The sequence below is a fragment of the Mesoplodon bidens genome, assembly GCF_964165515.1.
Source record: "Mesoplodon bidens genome assembly, chromosome: Y".
NCBI classification, from domain to species: Eukaryota; Metazoa; Chordata; class Mammalia; order Artiodactyla; family Ziphiidae; genus Mesoplodon; species Mesoplodon bidens.
Window position 1 is genome coordinate 49285323 of NC_138180.1, and position 14104 is coordinate 49299426.

Consider the following 14104-nt stretch of genomic DNA (forward strand, 5'->3'; position numbering starts at 1 on the left):
AATGCTGCAAATTATGGGATGCAAATCCGTTCAGGAGAGATTTGTCTTGGCATTACTGTTCCTCAGGGATTTCACCAAAAGGCTGCAGCACAGACAGAGCTGTGAGCCTCTATTGTTTTTCCTTAAATAGTGATAAGCGTCTAAACACTGTAAACTTCTCGAAGAAACTGTATATATATAAACATGTATATCATGAATAGTATTTCATATTACTGCAAATAATACTGACAGTAATTGCCTTCCAATACCCAAATTGGAACTTACCATCATCCACGATGGGTCAAGATGGTCTTTTACTCATTATAATGTTGCACATGTTAGATTTAGCAAACACTCTTTCAATTTTATTCTCTTTTCCGTGATGCGCTATAAGGGGAATCACAGTGGCCACAGCATCACATCAGCTTGTGGAGTAAGTGATGCCTTAGGTCGTGGATCACACGCATTGGCTGAGAGATGAACAGGTTACCTGTGCAACTTCCCGCTCTCCGTCTGCACTGGCGTTGGCCAGACTCACTGAAATCCCGCCTGCCGCGTTCATATAACGCTGGCCTTGGAAGACGTGACTAATGTCTATGCCTCTGTTTACCGCAAACCCTGATTTTTCTCCCCAGGGCGTAAATGTGGGGTTTTAATGGGGTCTCCAGGTGAGGAGACAGAGAAAAGGGATCTGAGTCCCTGGGTGGAAGCTGCCAGGGCTGGCTTCACCCAGTGCCGCTCCCCGAGCTCGTCTGTGATGCAGCAGGTGGGGTGGCCCCGGGCGCCCCGAGACGCCCGTGGCTAACGGCTTCCTCTCCCAACCTGCTTCTCCCAGTCGCACTGGCAAGACAGGCCTGACGACGAGCAACACATCTGAAGCCACGGCTTCCAGATAAGGTTCCCCAGCGACAGCTGATTGGGGACGTCCCGCAGGGTCTCAGCGTGGCGGGCTGCCGCTTCCTGCATGGTCCCCAGGATCTCCCGGAACCGGGGCTCTGACGTCGGAGTTAACGGGTTTCTCTCCCTGGGGTCTCGGGAGATGTCGAAGAGTAGAGGCGGGTCGTGGTAGGTGACGTACTGCCCGTGACAGAAACACACGTGGGTGGCAAAGCATCCGTTGGCGCCCTCGGGGAAGAACTTGGGTGTGAAGAAAAAGGCTTTCCAGACGGACATGCCTGTGGTTGACAAGGACAGGAGTGGGTTTCGTGGGGACAGGGTCCTCAGAGTCCCCCCCAAAGAGAACAGGCACAGAAATCACCCTGCCGCGCACTGCAAGAAGGCAGAGACCTACCACTCGCTTATGCGTGGAATGGATTTCTCATGCTTGAGGCTCAAAAGGGTAAGAGACATAGCTTTAAAAAATAAAAAACCCACGCATTGCTGTTTAACTGCAACAGCACAAGAGACGAAGCTGATTATGCAATAGCTGTTAGGGTGCAAATCTAACCAGATTGGAACTGTGGCATTTCCTCCTCAATCCACCTCTCTCTCCCTCTCCCTCTTTCTCTCTCTCCCTCTTCCATCTTTTCCCCAACCCCTAATTGCTTGGGAGAAGCTGGTGAGAAAGGAAAAGACCTTACTAATTATTTGAGCAGAGAGCTCTAAGACGACTGCCACGGTTCAGTCTCATAAACTTGACAGCTTGTAGCTGCACTGGGGCAGGCACTCAGCAAATACACACTGGCTAACAGATTGTAGGCTCCGAGCTCTGACCCTTTTTGTTCTCCAACTTCAAGATGCTAAGCTTCGCAGCCTGTGTTTCTGTTTAAAACAAAGTGGAGGGAAGGGGGAGGCTCCACGCTAACATGTACGTGAGATGGTAAAACGCGACACACACACACACACACACACATACACACACGTGGACACGTACATACAGCCATCAGGAACCATCTGAACCACGCTAGGACCTCAGCTAACATTTGATTTCCTCCCTTTTAAGAAAGCCTAGACGCATCCCATCCAGAATTTAGTGAGGCTGGGCAGAAAGTGCAGCTGGGTTTCAGAAATGATCTTTTGGGGGTGAAGAAAATGTTCTGATATTAGATTTGACTCTAGTCGTAGAATTCTATCCATTTACTAAAAATGGATGAATTGGAATTCTATGCTCTATATGTGATATCTTAATAAAGGTGCTAAAAATTCCAAATTGACCCCAGAGTAGGATGGTTACATAGTTTTTAAAATGTCACTTCTGGGGCTTCCCTGGTGGCGCAGTGGTTGTGAGTCCGCCTGCTGATGCAGGGGACACGGGTTCGTGCCCTGGTCCGGGAAGATCCCACATGCCGTGGAGCGGCTGGGCCTGTGAGCCATGGCCCCTGAGCCTGCACGTCCGGAGCCTGTGCTCCGTAACGGGAGAGGCCACAACAGTGAGAGGCCCGCGTACTGAAAAAAAAAAAAAAAAAAAAGTTTTTTTCTCTATTGTTAAAATTCCAGTCCACTCTGAACAAAGGTTCCTTCCGTCTCACCTCTGTCACAGATAAATATTTGACCACCACGGGATCTGGATCTTTCTTACAATTGAGGCCCACTGACCAGAGGAAACAATTATTACATTTTCTAGGGAGAATGCAGGAAAATTAAATGGAACATTTTTTTCAAAAAAATAGTCTAAGTAGTGATGGGAACAATAATTTGACTTAGGTTTAAAATACGCTCCAAAATTTAAGAGAAATAATTGTGACTATTACAGGACAAAGATGTCAGTGACATACAGTTAGAGAGAGGGCTGCTTTGTCAAGGCCACAGAAAATGCTGTGGAGATCACTACCTACCTATGAAACCCATTTTTATGCAAAATCACCGCTGGAAAAAAACTGAGTGGATTCATGAGAAAAGAAAGTTTACAGTCCTTTGACAAAAAGACAAATAGTGTTTACGTGAGAAAAACATGACTCCTAAGCTAGACCCTGAATTTAGCACCTTCCAAGTGTAATCCTTAAACGGCTATTTCGTCCAAATTAAAATAAGCAGTGGGTTCCTGGGATTTCTTGGGGATCTGAGGGGCGTGCGAGCCCAGGACAAGAACAGCTGTTGTGATTTTGATCACTTCCAGGGTCTCAGCCAGCAGAAAAGGTTCAGAGGTCCGTTGACAGAGAAACCCCAGGCCTGAGCACACAGGGTTCCCGAGAACAGAAACAGAGAGAATGCAAAGCCCGTTCCTTTCTGTCCATGTGGCACTGGAACCACCTTCTGCAGATATTAGATGCTCAGTTCTGCCCAACAGATACCAGTCCATTTTGCAAAGTGCTTTTCCCTTCATGCGAGGATTCTTGTCTGTCTGGAGCCATGACCAGCATCCAGGGGAGACATCCTTTGTCTCTGAGCTCAGAAGTGTTTCCTGTCTTGGTGGCTAGTTGACTACGATCTGCTTAAACTCTCCTCCCCTTTCTGATGGCTCTGACAACGTGGGTTCCAAACCCAGCTTTACGATTTCCTAGCTGTGGGATGCTGGGCGTGGCTGTTAACCTCTCAGGGCCCGCAGCTCCTTTTCTGATAAGTGAGGATAATAATAGTACCGGCCTCGGGGCTCTGCTTTGGGGGTTAACAATCCATCCCCGCCTGTAAAGCTCTCAGAACAATGCCAGGTGCATAGTAATACCCACCTTTGCGTTAGCTTTGAATATTAAGCTGCTGTCAATCTAAGACAAAAACACTAGTTTCTTTATGCTCTTAAACCTGTTGCCACTGTAATACAAGTCTTAAGACACCTTCCCCCCACCTCCTAAGGACTCTTAAAGAATATGGACAACAAAATGTAAATGGCTTCAACACATTGGCTCTTAATTTATCACTCAGATTTAGACATCCTTTGATGAATGTTGTTGAACAAGCTAGTCTTGGCAAGAGTTATCTTGGATGCTTGGAGGATTCTGCGTACATACAGAAGACACCCAGAGTCATTTGGGGGTTTTCGGTCTTAGCAGTGTTTCCCACTACATAGCGCCATCTTGGAGTCCTTCTAGAAGTATTTCAAAGACTGTTGTGTTTTCCCACTGTAAGCGGCCCATACCACACCCCCCCACAGGGAACCTCAGCTTGCCCCCTTGGTAATGTTGATCTCATGTCCTGGACGGACGTCTGAAAATCCACCCCAAGGTCCCCACGCTCATGGCGACCTCCTTGCTTCCACGATGCCCCCCAACCGTGTTCCCCTGTCCTGAGCCAGCCACCCGACATCAATGCCACATTCTTGTCTCAGACCCAAAGATCCTAGGATGTGGGCCCACAGGGAGCCGCCTAGGGCACCAGTGTCTTCACACAGGCTCCCAGAGAAGTGCGGACCCAAGGGCTCTTGCTCTTGACGCCTGAGACTCGTGTCCACCCATTCTCTGTAGCCCAGACCCTCAACGACCCGGCACTGGGCTCATGGATTATAGACCCAGTTCTGCTAGCTTCCTGCGCTGGCTGCACGGAGACTCAAGATACGAAAACACTGAGAAGCAAGAGGAAGCAGGGAAGGGCTGCGACCCAGAGCACCTGCTTTGAAATTCAGATTTAGAGGAGCCGTAGCTCCACGAGTGATGCCTGAGTGCCCGAAAGCAAAACACTCCCTTTGACTAAGTGTTTGTTTTTGCATTTGGGGGGACGGAAATATGAATCCTGTACTGAGTGGGTACACAAGGCGTGCTAAAGCCTCCCATTCCCCTCCACTGTCTCTGTGTGTTGAAATCCTATCCATTGTTCAAGGTCCCACAACGCCTCCTCTGTGAACCTGTCCAGGTCTCCAGCCAGAAGTTACGCGTTTCCTGGCGCCGCTCCGCAGTTTCTACCATGTGTTCAGTCCTGAAGGGCTACTACGTCTGTGGACTCCATTTCTTTCTAGGTTACTTGCTCCCTGAACACAAGAACTGTTATCTCCCACGTGTGTTAAATGCCCGGTACCTAGAGCCTTACATAGAAGAGTGAATGTATCTGTGAATTGCCAGCGTCCAGGGCCTTACGTAGAACATGTGCTCAATAAAAACGTGCTGGGTAAATTAATGATGAATGGGCCGACGGGATGAGCAGCGGGAAGAAGCCAGCTGCCACCACGAAAGCCGGCATGGGGGCCGACAGGAAGCCCAGTACGTTCTGTGCGTCTCTCCTCCAGAGCCACTGGGGGCGTCCTGCCTAAAATCACTCCGTGCCAACACAGCCTCCAGCCAGCCAGAGATCCAGGCTGCTTGGTGACATCTGGTCACGGCAGATAAATGAGACAGGAAGTCAGAGATTTCTCGGGGTGTCTCCACGTCACCTTTGCCTTCAAGAAAGCGTGTGCACAGAGGCATGTGCAGGGTGGACATGGCGGCAGTGGGAGGGAGGGTGTGGATCAGGGTCAGAGTTCATCCAGGGGAAGCCAGAGCTGAGGTCCGCAAGGATGGGTGGACTTAGGGAATGAGAGGACACGAATGAATTCCAGAAACAGTCCATGGGGCTGTGGAGATGGCCAGAGACAGCAGTGAGGAAGAAGAGTCATCTTTGTGGGTGTGAATAAAAGAACTTACTGTCTTGGGGGAAGAAGCTCCAGTTGACCACGGGGCAGACTCTCAAAGTAGCCAGTGTTGGTTTAGCGTCCAACTTTGCAGTCAACTCTTGTTACTGCACGCCTATTCTGTGACCTCTGACACCTCTTCGTCCTCACCTGTAAATAACTTTGGTAGAGACTGATAACTATCCTCACGCTCGCACAGTTGTGGGGTGTCACCAGGGCACACAGACACCCATGATGAAGGCTACACTGTCCAGCCTCCTCCGATACCAGGTGGCCAACTTCTGGCCTGGGGAACATCATCCTGTCCATCCATTGCTCCCTCCTGCTGCCCGTAGGTGGACACTGTCACCCTTCTCCACGCAGAAGAAGCCGCTGCATCCTCCAGGTGGTGGGACGGAGCTTGGAGTCTGCATCCCTGAAACTCTGTGGACCACCTACCGCTAGACTTCACTCACGAGATGAAGACAGAAACCTCCCTCTGATAGAAGCTACTGTGACTTTTTGTTTCTGGTACGGCCAAATCTAATACGAATAAAATCACTTTTAATAAGGAAGATTAAGAGAGGCATCATATGCAAAGAGCGTCTGCTAGACAGGAGATATAGAATAAACGTTAAGGGTGTACGTAAGGGTGCAGTGTATTGTTATCAAGCGTGTCTTCAAAAGACATGCAGTGGTCACATAAAAAAGATGACGTGTTTCAAGAATAAGAGATTAACAGAGTTGAAAAGCCTAAAACCACCTACAAACCATTTGTGGATAGAAGATCCGAAGGTGAGGAAGACACAAATATTTAATATAAATATGAATACCTAATATAAATACTTAATACAAATATTCACTACAACATCCCTTGGTTAGAACTAAAATGTACCCACAGAAAATGCCCAGGTCTGCTATAGCAGATGGAAGCAAATCAGGACGGAGTTAGAAACAAGCAGGAATACTGTGAGAACTGACATATGCCCCGTGCTGACATCAAAGAAGAGAGATGTGCAAAATATTGCAGGAAATCAGCAGGAGCGAGTACGTCAGGGGGAAAAGGGCAGAAGAAGTGGCTTATGGTAGCTGTGAATAAGCTGGGTGCTGAGCTAACACTGGAGGACTCATTCAGAAACACTGTGCTTTTGGCATTCGAAAGAGAAACTCCCATTTTGATGTATTTTGTCTCTGTAAGGAAGGTTGCATTGCGACAAATGAACAGAAGTCACGGCTGACACGTTTTTCGTCCAAGAATTAATGTCATCTGAGGTCAGACATGCGAAAACTTTAGTCGAAAAGTATTAGATGTCTGTAGAGAATAGACTTGTGATTGCCAAGGGGGAGGGATTTGGGGGAGGGATAGATTGGGGGTTTGGGATTAGCAGATACAAACTAGTATATACAGAACGGATAAACAAGGTCCTACTGTAGAGCACAGGGCACTATATTCAATATCCTATGATAAACCATCATGGAAAAGAATATGAAAAAGAATGTATATATGTATAACTGAGTCACTTTGCGGTACAGCCGAAATTAACACAACATTGCAAATCAACTATACTCCAATAAAAAAAAGTAGATGTATGTTTCAAAAATGGTCTAATATTATTTATAAGGTAATAGGAAGTGCCATATAAAAATACATGTTTGATAGACCAAGTAGGAGAAAACAAAAAAAATCCATTTATGATGGTGTTTTTCCATTAAAGGAAATGAATGGTTGGGACGATTAAGCCGGTTACTGAAGAGTCTGGGTGATAATGAGATAAAACAAATCGAATAAACATTGACCACAATTTCCGGGAAACCTTCTCCATCCACCTGTATCACCATCACACCTTCTCTCAGGTTGTGGGCAAAGCAGATTCCGTCCATCCTGGGACACATCACCCTGCGTTGCTACAATTACACGCACACCTGTCCCACGATACCGGGCTGAGAAGGCAGGTGAAAAAGGAGTTAGTGGGTGAATATTGCAAAGGTCAAGAGCTGTTGGGAAGGCAGCCTTTGGTCGAGACTTTCAACCAAAAGGGAAAGGAAATCCCAGGACTTGAAATATATCCTTGAAGTGATTTACGTATATGCGCTTTTTCTTAATTGCAACAGAAGTTCTGGTTGGGCTAGGGCTTCTCCTTCTTAAGGTAAGCTGGAGTACAGGAAAGTGCCCTGCAGCTTGCATTTGAAAAGGCCACAGCCCCCATGAGTTCAGTTTCAGCCCTCGATTTGTTGTTTCTGACCCTTCAGGTTTAACTTCCGATAATCAGACAAAGGAGAATCAGACCACCAACACAAACCGAAGTCATTAATAAAGACAAAAACTAAGCATAGCCTTTCTTACACCAATCAACTCCTGAGACATCGGCAGCTGTAATTAGAATCTTCTCTCTTTTCTTAGGTGCATTTTAGAGGCAAAATTAATTTTTTAACTGGGTGAAAATCTAGTGAACAAAGCCAGCATTTTCCCTCAATTACTATTGTAATGCTGTTGCAATTTTAAACCTCACTTATCTATTTTCAAAAAAAGGCACCTTTAAAAGAGCTAGATATAAACAAATTTCTTTAGAATGAATTCTAATTTCCTACTGCTTTTTGTTGTGATTTAAGATTTAAAAAAATTATTTTGAAGTCTTAAAAGTCAAAATCGTTTATCATTTTTCTATGAACAATGTACGCTTCAGGTGTACTATTGAGGTTTTTCAAATGATGCTTTAAAAAAAAAGTCACAGGAGAGAAGATTCCAACCAACTTGAATTGAAAAGCTAGCAGGATTTATGAGGCTCCTTGGATTCCACATCAGCATAACCACATCCCACGGATTTTTGTACGACCAGCTGGTCTGGAAACTCTCACACTAATGCGAGCATTTAGTTTATAGACATATTCATCCGCTCAAAAATCCGCAGCAGAATCTCAGAGCTAACTACCAGTCATTTAAGATAAATTTTACCATAAAATCAAGTTGTCATTAAACTGAATTTTTACTAACACTGCTTCATAGGTCAAAACTTAAAGCCAAACTTTTTGAATACACGCGGAACAGTACATTTAAAGTCACAATTCCCATTGTAATGCAAGAAAAGTTACCGGTGTCCTAATAATGCTTTCGTGAGTTCTTCTAAAATGCAGTGGGCGTAAGGATATGAGATGATTAAGTTAGGCCATTCAATTTGCTGAGACAACGAAATTACAGAAACATTATCGTTAGAGGATTATTCAATTAGAGAGAAGACACAGTATATAAAAGCTGAAAGGGGTTCATGTTTTAAAAGGATGGAAACAGCATTCCAGCTCTAAGTTTTTGGAAAAATGAGTAACAAGCTGGGAATTGTAACATGTAGGTGTCCAACTACTCAAGACAAAGGGCAACTGGATCTTAACCGCACCACCACTCAATTCTAGTTTACGGGTACCAGTGTACTTACTGCTGGTAAGCGGGTGCTTTCTGACCGAGGAACAGGGCGTGCGTTTGCTGTGTCTGCCAGTTGCCGGGGTGTCGGTGCTCGCCGCCTGGCTGACTTCCAGGTAGCAATGCTTTCCCAACAAGCTGGCAGGATTCCTGAGCCATCCGGAGGTGGCTCCAGCTCACTGCTGCCCTGATGCTACATTTCTAAACCCTGATCCTAAATGTCTCTCTTCTTTTCTAGCAAAGTATTTGGAGGTCAGGAGGCAGCCCTCTTACCACTGACAACTATGGGAGGTGTCTCCCTCGTAGTGATGACCATAAACTCCTACCAGCACAGATCCGAGATGATGTCAGTCATCTCCTCTAACTAGTACTGTATTCTCTAGTTGACAGGTAACTCCACACACACAGCTGACACTTCCTTACACACCTGTGCATTCCCAGCTGTTTGCACAGGCTGCAGCCCGCCCTGAACTAAGAGGTAAGCAACTCCCTGGCAGAGAATTTGGTCTCTTTTGCTCACTGACAGGTGCGCAGCCTAGCCCAGAAGGTGCCCCTTCGTAGGTGCTCGATAAATACGTGTAGAACAAATGAACAGATGAAATACTGAGCAAACAGCCATGGAGCCATGTGTGACAGCCAAGGCAGCAACCATTGTTACTGAGTTTCAGGCACAATCTGAAAAGTAGATGAGACGATTCATAACACCCATGGTTTCCTGAGACCCTTTAGCTAGATGGATGATTCCGGTGTGGAGACACCGTCATGTTTCCTCGTGTGCTGCTGCTTCAAGACAGAAGATAGTAAGGAACTGTGTAAGAGAAAATGTCACTTGTGTGTGTCTTAGAAGCAAGTTTTATCTCCAGGCCAGCTGCCTATCAGAATCTGGGTCTTGTTTTTCTCACTTACTCCTATTTTCCGCCCCTTCCTGTCCCTTTTCTGTTTACTCCTCCACATAATGGGTCCTCCAGCCCCAGATCCAATATGTTTCTTCCGGCTCCTCTAACTCGAGGGGGTTGGCTTTACTTAAATGCAGTTCTGCAAAAGGCTCAGGATGAGATATCATCCTTCTCTAAACAGCCAAGAGTCCCTGAGACTTTGTTCTTTAAGCTTCCCGCAGGCTCCGTATAAAAGGAAGTGGGGGGCTTCCCTGGTGGCGCAGTGGTTGAGAGTCCGCCTGCCGATGCAGGGGACACGGGTTCGTGCCCCGGTCCGGGAAGATCCCACATGCCGCGGAGCGGCTGGGCCCGTGAGCCATGGCTGCTGAGCCTGCGCGTCCGGAGCCTGTGATCCGCAACGGGAGAGGCCACAACAGTGAGAGGCCTGCATACCACAAAAAAAAAAAAAAAAAGGAAGTGGGGAGGACCGCATCTCTCATTTATGATGAGATGGCCCAGGTCTAAATGCTGCCAATAATCCTAAGAAGAGACAGCGTTCCTATGGGTGTTAGGAAGGATGGACACATTGATGAGATACGTAAATAGGATCCCTCCGGGCCTAGAATCGTGCGCCCATGGGTTTGCAATGTTGGTCTTCCAGAAAATATCTCAAGGAAGCCGTCCAGATTGAAAGTATAAACGCTGAAGGGTAAACCTGGTGTGATCTCTTTGGGCAACGGAAGGGTTATAATTTTCCACTCTAAGAATAATGGAGCAGCTGCTCTTTAAATGATGTCTTTGGTAAACTGACTGGGTGAGCAGGATGGGGTGAGGGGTACACTGAAATCCAGGATCAGAGTCACCTGAGTTTTTACAAAGTCATCAGCTGCAGGGGATAAACAAGCTGCTCTGAGAATCTCGCCTCTGGGAGCAGAATACCAAAACACACTAGAGAAGTGGGGAGTTTCATTTTCCCACCGAAGAGGAACCTAAAAGTCCAATATCAGCATCTAGCTCTGGGATATACAGCAGGGGTATAACAGTTGCTGGATTCCCATAGACTCCTAGGCATCTTAGCGATGTGAGCCTTAATGTAATTCTAAGTTTAAATACATGAAAACCAGATGTGAACCTATCACTACACCGACGATTCTCACTTGGTTCCACTTGGTCCTTTATGCTTTTTAGAAATGCACCCCTGTATCCGCTGTTGGAAAACCCAAAGAAGGTCCCGTCACTGATACAGTGCACGATTTACAACACACCTGGGTTTGGGAACCATGATAACAACAAAGCGTTTGAACTCTGTCTTAAATATCTACATCTAGCAAATACATACGATCCGTGACCAAACACACATCGATGAGTCATGACCCCTACCTTCGAGGCTCGGGAGAGAAGGTCGGGTAAACATCTCAAAGGCACTCGGAGCCAGTGCAAAAGCTACAGGACAGGAGGCAGAGAAGACGGCTTTCAGGGGGGTTGGGGGCGGATGGATAAGCATTAACCAGGAAGGGAAAAGAAAGGAAGTCCTCCCAGGTTGAGGGAGGTACAAGCACATGTCACGGCAACGTGTGACGGCCGACCTGGACAACCAGGGCACCGGGAGGCGTAAGAGACGAAGGGACGAGGAAGACGACGGAGAAAGCAACACTGAGCATCTTTTGGGCATCTCATGAGAGCCGTGCCCTCTTGCATTTTCTTCTATTCCCATTGCCGTGACTGCACGTAGCCGTACAGGCGTGGAAAGAAAGATGCATCTACTCACTGTTCTGTGGGTGCCAGCGCACGGCATTCAGGTAGAAGTTGCAGTAGTGGAAGAGAAACTCGTGATCCGAGCGATGGCTTCTCCCTTGCAGCAGGGGCATCAGGTCACGGCCATCGATGATCCTGGGGGACAAAGCAGGTGGGCATCAGGGGGCGGCATCAGCCTTGGGCTAGAACATCCCGAGGTCTGCGCTGTCCTTCCAGCAAATGGGGGCACGATAGAGCTACAACGTGGTAATGAAGTAACCAAGCCAGGACGCTAACTGAGCCACACTGGGCGCCGTATGCGATGTAGCACCAGCTCTGCTCGTGCATGAACTCACTTCATCCTCCAAGCAGCACCACGAGTTGTGACCGGTGTCATTCCAGGATGATGGGATGAAGAAATGGAGCGATTCACCGAACTCCACGTGTGTCGTAAGAGCCAACGGGATTGAAACCCAGCTGACTGGGCGTCCATGCTTTCCCCTGCTTTCCCCTGCTACTGCTCCTATACTGAGTTCTCTGCCTATTGCCTTGGCCAACAGTGTATGCACAAACTACGGATCTATCGAAAATAAGAATTTCTGACAATCTGAGTTTTAAAAAAAGATAATATACAGCACGGGGCAATTTAGACTGGATGGACTTCAATGCAAATGAAGTTCTAAGTCCCAGGGACGTGATTTGTAAATAATAATGATGCTATTAAATACCCCGAAGATGTAAATGTACTCACATGCATTTACATATCACATATACACATTACACACATGTTTATGTTCTCAAAGGTAAATATATCACTTCTATAACTAGGCTGAGAAGGGGAACTTTCCAGATGGTAGGCAATAACTGTATACAACTGCTAAGGAGCAAAATTAAGACTATGTGGAGGTTACATAAAGGAAAAAAGCCTATAATTTTCCTTTGAGTGAAACATACATTAACAGCCACTAGAGAAATTGAAGTCGTTGATTACCATGAGGCCACTGCCACCGAAACCTGGGGCAGAAAGCTACTTGGAAAGAGGTAAATTGTTGAACTTGAGGGTTTTCTTTCTCTGATAAAAAACATTCCAAGACAAATATCATATGATATCGCTTATATGTGGAATCTAAAAAATGGTACAAGTGAACTTATTTACAAAACAGAAATAGAGTCACAGATGTAGAAAACAAATTTACGGTTACTGGTGGGTAAAGGCGGGGAGGGATAAATTGGGAGATTGGGATTGACACACACACACTACTATATATAAAATGAATAACTAATAAGGACCTACTGTATAGCACAGGGAACTCTACTCAATACTCTGTAATGGCCTATGTGGGGAAAGCATCTTAAAAAGAGTGGATATATGTATATGTATAACTGAATCACTTTGCTGCACACCTGGAACTAACACAACATTGTAAATCAACTATACTCCAACAAAAAATTTAAAAAAAAAAAACCCAAAACACTCCATCCCTGGCCCCTCCTACTATGAGGAATTGAGAAACCGGAACTTTAACTTGGTTATATAATGTGGGTAAGCACTCTTGAGAGGTCCTACATCCCTTGAGTTTTTTTTTTTCTTTTTTCTTTGTGGTTTATTTTGGTGTTGCTAAAAATCCCATCATGTAATTATTGCTGACTGCTTCTCTGGTCCCCACCTTAGTGATTAATCATGCACTCCGCACAAGTCCACGGAACTGAAAATATTCTATTATTGTAAGTTAAAAATAAGAACAAAAGACAGAATTGGCTCACTTTCCAAGTCTGATTCTCATTTGCCATGAGAGGAACAAGGTAGAGAGATGATTCTATCCAGAAGCAGGGTGTTCTCTGAATAGTAGCTCTGTCCTGAAATGGCAGATATTGTGAATTCCAAGAAAAACTCAGTCCTTAAGATTAGGAGAGCCTAAGTAGGTGGAAAGGAAGCAAAGGATGAGGGGAGAGGAACAGAGAGGAGGACCTGAGCATAAAAAGCCCCCAGTGGTGAAAACCCTGAAGGTGAGAGATGGGACATATGGGCCCAACCCCTCTCCACCACCTTTAGCTCCATGTGGAGAGAAGGCCTTTCCACTATGGCTCGAGGGTGAGAATGAATCTCCATTTCTCTGACTCAATGTCTACCTCATTTCTCAAAGCTGTTTTTCATCATAAACCCACAACACTCAGCACTTAAGAACCCAGGAGACAGAACTGTTTCCTTAAGATGGGCATTTCATAACTGAACTGGGCCTGATCCTACAAAAGGGGGATGTAATGACAAAAAGAACACTGTAAATCTCATAGACGTTTTTTCTGACTTCCAAACGGAAGATTTGTCTCTTTTTTTAAGGAGGGAAGCAAAGTCTGTTCTGCACACTTCTTTCTTCTTGCAATGCAGAGACAGGTCTCATTTCTTTTTTACATCCTATACCTAACGCACTCTTTCCTGGAAGCCAGCAATAAATCACGCTGTGATGGAAACGCTGTTGAACAGTGCTGGAGAAATATGGCTTGTCAAAAAGAGGCTCATTTCTGCCATGAAAAATGGAAAGTGACTCTATTGAGCTCCACTTTTAAACGGTGTCTGAGCTATCGAAATACTTGGGATGGCTGGGATGGCAATGTTTGTACAACATCACGATCCATGGCAGAAGGGCCCGTACA

The 14104-nt window shown here is 46.0% G+C and overlaps 1 protein-coding gene across 10 annotated transcripts in view; it reads right to left on the bottom strand.

Annotated features, from left to right (window-relative positions):
- Nucleotides 1–366: 366 nt before the first annotated feature.
- LOC308609617 (steryl-sulfatase-like) overlaps nucleotides 367–14104 on the bottom strand; it is a 169530-nt gene continuing 155792 nt past the window's right edge. For all 10 annotated transcript variants that reach the window (XM_081223343.1, XM_081223346.1, XM_081223344.1 and 7 more), the window contains 2 exons: nucleotides 11487–11608; nucleotides 367–1154 (listed from right to left, as the gene is read on the bottom strand). In XM_081223343.1, the coding sequence (XP_081079469.1) occupies nucleotides 781–1154; nucleotides 11487–11608 (496 nt within the window). In that variant the 3' untranslated portion in view covers nucleotides 367–780. The remainder of the gene's footprint in view (nucleotides 1155–11486; nucleotides 11609–14104) is intronic.